A 6,164-nucleotide genomic window follows, 5' to 3' on the forward strand; every position below is an offset into this window, starting at 1 on the left:
CCCCCTCCTCTTCCTCCTCCTCCACCCCCTCCTCTTCCTCCACCCCTCCTCCTCCTCTTCCTCCACTCCCTCCTCCTCCTCTTCCTACAACCCCTCATCCTCCTCCACACCCTCCTCCTCTTCCTCCTCCTCCACACCCTCCTCCTCTTCATCCACACCCTCCTCTTCCTCCTCTTCCTACACCCCCTCATCCTCCTCCTCCACACCCTCCTCCTCTTCCTCCTCATCCACACCCTCATCCTCCTCCTCCTCCTCCACTCCCTCCTCCTCCTTCTCTTCCTCCTTCTCCTACTTAACATGATGATGAAGATGCAGACCTTCATGATGATCCACTCCCACTTAGTGAATAGGACATAGATTTTCTCTTCCTTATGGCTTTAATAACATTTTCTTTTCTTGAGCTTACTTTATTATAAAAATATAGTACACAATATTTTTATAAAATATGTGTGAATCAACTGTTGATGTTATTGGTAAGGCTTTGGGTCAATAGCAGGCTATTAGTGTTTAAGTTTTGGGGGAGTCAAAAGTCCTCTGTGGACTTTCCACTGCATGGGGGGACAGTGTCCCCATGCCCCGAGGTGTTCCAGGGTCACCTGTGTAGGCTTCAGATCTGCACTACCCAACTGCCAAACCACTAGCCACAAGTGACCATCTAAATTTAAAATTACATCAAGTAAAATTTAAAATTCAGTTCTTCAGTCACACTCACCACATCTCAAATGCTCAACAGCAACCCTGGCTAGGGACTGCCCCACTAGATAGCAAGGAGAAGAAATATTTTTATCCCCACAGAAAGTTCTGCCGGCAATGCTTTCCAAAAGTCTTTTCCCCTCCCGGTTAGCTCCCCTCAAACAGTAGTTTCAAACACCAACAAGGAGAACTTTGGGGACTTGAAATCTAGACTGCTCAGAACTTTAACAAAAGGCAAGTGAGACAAACCAAGAATAACCTGTATTGACTTTGGTATAAATTCTCATGCTCTGAAGCCATGACAGTGTGCTGTGGTTTGAATGTCTGTCCCTCCAAATTTCCTATGTTGAAACCTAATCACCAAGGTGACAGTATGAGAAGGTGTGGCCTCGGGAGGTAACTGCAGCGTGAGGGCTCCACCCTCATGAATGGCCTAGAAAAGGGCTTGAGGCAATAAGTCCCGTCTCCACCCTTTTACCAGCAGGTGGGGACACCCTGTGAGGACATGGTATTTGTCCCCTCTGAACGACATGCCCCAATCAAGTTGCCACCTTGGGAGGAGAGACCAGACCCTCACCAGACAAATGAACCTGCAATGTTACTGTTCTTTATGAATTACCCAGTCTCGGGTATTTTGTTAGGTCAGGACACACAGACTAATACAAGGGTACATGAAAGAATTGTGACAAATGACACAGTGACTTCCCAATGTTACCAACACCCACATATTCTGCATACTCCATCAGGAAAACCCTTTTTTATTTTTTGAAACAGGGTCTCACTGTGTTGCCCTGGCAGGAGTGCAGTGGTGCAATCAAGGCTCGCTGCAGTCTCAACCTCCTGGGCTCAAGCCATACTTCTACCTCAGCTCCCAAGTAGCTGGGACTACAGGCGTGTGCCGTCATGCCTGGCTAATATTTTTAATTTTTTGTAGAGACAGGGTCTCACTACGTTGCCCAGGCTGGTCTCAAACTCCTGGACTCAAGTGATCCTCCTGCCTTGGCTTCCCAAAGTGTTGGAGTTATAGGCATGAGCCACTGCAGTTTGGCAAGAGAAACATTTTATCCAGAAACTGCCATGCTAAGATAAGTCATATAAATAAGATTTTTGGGGGGAATATAAGAATCATATCTAATTACTTGAATGTGCTGAATTTCAGTAACTTTTGTTTCTGCACAATCTGTCAAAGATAACAAAATATATTAGACCCATAGCACAGGACAGAATATGCTTCCAATTATTTTAATGAAATGGTTTTTAAATGAGTGAATAAAACATCATAAACTGTCAGAAAAAGTAACCTAATGAAATGAACAAATACCTGAACTCCTAAAAAGGCCATCACGATGGAGTTGATGGTGCCCAGGATGCCCTCAGGGTCATAGGCCACCTCGGTGTGGTAAAGCACCTTAACAAACAGAAGCAGAAGGCAGCACTCATTCACTGACCCGAAAACACACACAAACAGCTCCTAGACCAAATACAAACCTGAATACACTCCAGTACACCATGGTTTTCTGTTTTTACTGCAGAAATTCATTGCTAACTTATAGGTATAACAGGCACAATGCTTCTGGCTAAGAAAGTGTGCGGTGTGGACACTCAGCAGGGAACAGAGATGCCCAGGGACAAGCCATGGTCCAGCAGCCACCGTGATTGCAGCAGGGGCAGCAAACAGCACTGGCCCCAGGCCTTGTGACATGACGCCTCCCTGACCAGCTTCAAATGCAATGCACGTACCTTCCTAATTTCCAGATTTATTCTTTTTAGTCAACCCTACTGTAGCATCAACAGCTTCCTATCTTCTTTTAAGGCAAATAACATTTTTAAATATGTTTCTTTCTTATTATAAAATAAATGTTACTGCAGAAATTGTAGAAATCTGGAAATGAACAGTGTAATAGGTGCTGTCATGCACCCCCAGAGCCCTCCAACCCTTTCAGCATGGAAGCCTTCATTCCTCCAGCTGCTGGAAGTATTCATGACCACAGCTCTCAGCCAGGGGCCTCTTCTGGATCTGCCCTTGACTGAAGACAGCTGCCTCTCCAGGGATCAGCCTTTTGCAGGGGGCCTTCCGCACCATCCGGGGGTAGGAAGGGCCCAATCCCTCGCCTCAATTCAGAACAACTCTGCAGCGCCTCCCTGGTGCCCCTGGATCCTTTGTTGGGGCTGCAGTGCAAGTCAACTTCTCCCTCTGCGCAGTCCTGCCTCCTTCATTCCCCTGCAAGGACTGCCTGATCAACTTCCTGCATGTGACCCTCTGTCTCAGGGTCTGCTGCCAGGAAAGCTGACCTGAGGCGTACAGAAAAGCATTGTGGTATTACTCATTTACACAATGCATTCTCACTTTTTTTTTTCCTTAGAGAGACGGGGTCTCACTATTGCACAGGCTGGTCTCGGACTCCTGGGCTCAAGCAATCCTCTCTCCTCGGCCTCCCGAGTAGCTGGGAATGCAGGTGTGAGCCACTGTGCCCAGGTCCACATTCTCACTTTACAATCCAAAATAATTGTACACACTGCCATACAGTGAACCCTAAAGTCATTAAGTTAGCAGACTTTTCAAATAAACATCAGTTCTCAGTGCATTTTCTTAAATGGGCATGGTTTAAAGTTGGCTGGCTTGTTCTACTTTCCTTCACTTCTGAAAGCCTGAGCTCCCAGTTCTAAGTGAACTCACAGTAGAAGATGGGTGCTGGTAAAGGTGATCTTCTCCCAGCAGCAGGTGGCAGATGCAGACCGCAGCACTGCCAGTGAATTCTGGATACTTGCCAAAATCTCCAATGCCCCCAGGACCAAGATAACCACTAGGAAGGCAAAAACCATGTAAATGACAAGACCTCAGAAGGGCAAACAGAGGGATGAGAATGAAAAAAACCTCAGGCTGGGCATAGAGGCTCACGCCTGTAATCCCATCACTTTGGGAGGCCAAGGCGGGTGGATCACCTGAGGTTAGGAGTTCAAGATCAGCCTGGCCGACATGGTGAAACCCTGTCTCTACTAAAATACAAAAATTAGCCGGGCATGGTGGTGTGCACCTGCAATCCCAGCTACTTGGGAGGCTAATGCAGGAGAATTGCTTGAAGCTGGGAGGTGGAGGTTGCAGTGAGCCGAGTTCATGCCACTGCGCTCCAGCCTGGGCAACAGAGCGAGACTCCATCTCCAAAAAAAAAAAAAAAAAAAAAAACCCGACCATGGTGTATATTGGCTACGTATGCAGCCCAATTCAGAGAGCCCCAACATGCACCAGCTAAAACGTCCCTCTGGCTCATGCACACTCACTAATAAACTGCTCCCACACTGTGAAGGTGGGAGGCCCGATTTCTATTCAAGCTGACCCTCACACCACCCACAGGGAAATCACTCCGGACACGTGCCAATCTCCTCTCCCCATGCAAAGCAGGCCTCAAAGGAGAAGGAAGAGGGAAAGAGAATTCCTCTGACTTGAGACTTGTGAAAGCCCAGAACCTCTGACTGGGCAGAACAGGACATGCACAAGGGATGACTCCCAGGGGTTCGCTTACGTAGGGCACCCAGGGACTGGCAGGAGGAATGTCAAGCCCAGCCACAGGCCTTCCAGTGCCAGGATGAGCAGCCACTGAGGCCAGCTGGATGTGATGTCTCGAAGAGAAAGGCAGCTCCTCTCCTGAGTGGGGGCAGAAAAATAACACACACATGAAGTAAATGCAAACAGAAGAGGACTAAGCACATGTCTTTGGGAAATTCCCAGTGACTCTTTTCTTGGCCATTTTGGCAGTAATACAAAAACTTACTGACTATGCGTTACGTTCTCCAGATGTTCCCTCTCCATGAAATCTCACAGCAAAATACCCATTCAAAAGAAATCAGCAGGCAATTCTATTCCTACACCCAAGAGAACTGAAAACATATGTTCACACAAAAACTTGTACACATACACACAGGAACATTGTTCACAACAGCAAAAAAGGGGAAACAAGTCAAATGTCCACCAACTGATAAATGGGTGAGCAAAATGTGGTGTATCCCTAAAGCAGAATCTAATTCAGCAATTTTGGAAAGAAGTGCTGACACATGCAATATGGATGAACCTCAAAAAACATGCAAAATGGAAGCAGTCAGACACAAAAGGCCACATGTTATATGACTTTGTGTATAGGGACTGTCTTAGAGCAGGTACATGTGTACAGACAGAAAGTAGGTTGGGGTTGCCTGGGGCCGGGTGAGTTGTGACGTGGGGAGTGACTGGCGGTCAGTGCAGGGTTCTTCATGGGGTAAAGAAAACCTTCCAGAATTATAGACTGGTGACAGCTGCACAACTCTGAATAGAGCAAATATCATCATATTGTACACTTTCAACATGGGATTTTTATGGTACATGAATTATACATCAATATATCTGTGATTTAAAAATTAAAAATAAAATTTTTAAGAAAGAAAATGAAATTCAAACTTTTGGATCTGTGTGGTTGAAAGAAGAAAGGGTGCAGCCCACCTGTTCTTAGTGTCCCACTGAACCCCTCACCCTATGGTGATGTCCTGGGATGTGCCTCTGTGGACCCTCAGGTCCCACAGAAGGGCGGAAAATGGCAGCTTTGATATCCATGGCAGACCAAGCTCCGTGCCCACTCATGCATATCTCGCCTCTCCTTCACCTTAAGGACACAGCCAGAGGACACATTAATGACAAGGGCAGCGGGGGAAAGAGCAACAATGACTAAAACGCCCCGCAAAGTAGATAATGAACATTACAGGAAGAACATTACAGGAAGCACCCAGAGAACATGGGATTCAGTGATGAACTTGCTAGTTGCATATCTTGAAAGAAGCTAGAAGACAACACAGTTTTATTAACTGATTGTTGAATAGGACCCCAAATGGAAGATTTCAAACATTTCCATCACAATTTTTGTCACTAATGGTGGGTGGGGGAAAGAAGTAACTGTCACCTGGGTAAACTCCTCCTAGCAATTTATAGTAAGAGAGGAAGTAATCACAAATGAGATGGGACTCTGACACACTTCTGATAAAACAGCAATGCAAATAGCCAAGCACACAATACCGTCACTCTCCCATGCCCTACCTGGGGATCATCCTCAAAATTGAATTTTACAGCATTTGAATAAAGACCAAAATGTTACAAGGAAATTGAAAAGTTGACAATAATGCCCCACGAGACTGAACCTGTTCAGTGAATGCTGTTGGTATTATTTAATACCATCAAGAATGGGGACAGGTGGCCAGGCACGATGGCTCACGCCTGTAATCCCAGCACTTTGGGAGGCTGAGGCAGGCAGATCACGAAGTCAGGAGATCGAGACCATCCTGGCTAACACGGTGAAATCCCATCTCTACTAAAAAATACAAAAAATTAGCCAGGTGTGGTGGCGGGCGCATGTAGACCCAGCTACTCGGGAGGCTGAGGCAGGAGAATGGCGTGAATCTGGGAGGTGCTTGCAGTGAGCCGAGATTGTGCCACTGCTCTCCAGCCTAGG

The 6,164-nt window shown here is 46.5% G+C and overlaps 1 protein-coding gene across 1 annotated transcript in view; it reads right to left on the bottom strand.

Annotated features, from left to right (window-relative positions):
• HGSNAT (heparan-alpha-glucosaminide N-acetyltransferase) overlaps positions 1-6,164 on the bottom strand; it is a 48,985-nt gene that overhangs the window by 5,619 nt on the left and 37,202 nt on the right. The window contains 3 exon segments of the mRNA XM_012001056.1: positions 2,015-2,101; positions 3,371-3,497; positions 4,215-4,336. Coding sequence (XP_011856446.1) covers positions 2,015-2,101; positions 3,371-3,497; positions 4,215-4,336 — 336 coding nt within the window.

This window comes from Mandrillus leucophaeus, unplaced genomic scaffold (assembly GCF_000951045.1).
Source record: "Mandrillus leucophaeus isolate KB7577 unplaced genomic scaffold, Mleu.le_1.0 Scaffold649, whole genome shotgun sequence".
Classification (NCBI taxonomy): Eukaryota; Metazoa; Chordata; class Mammalia; order Primates; family Cercopithecidae; genus Mandrillus; species Mandrillus leucophaeus.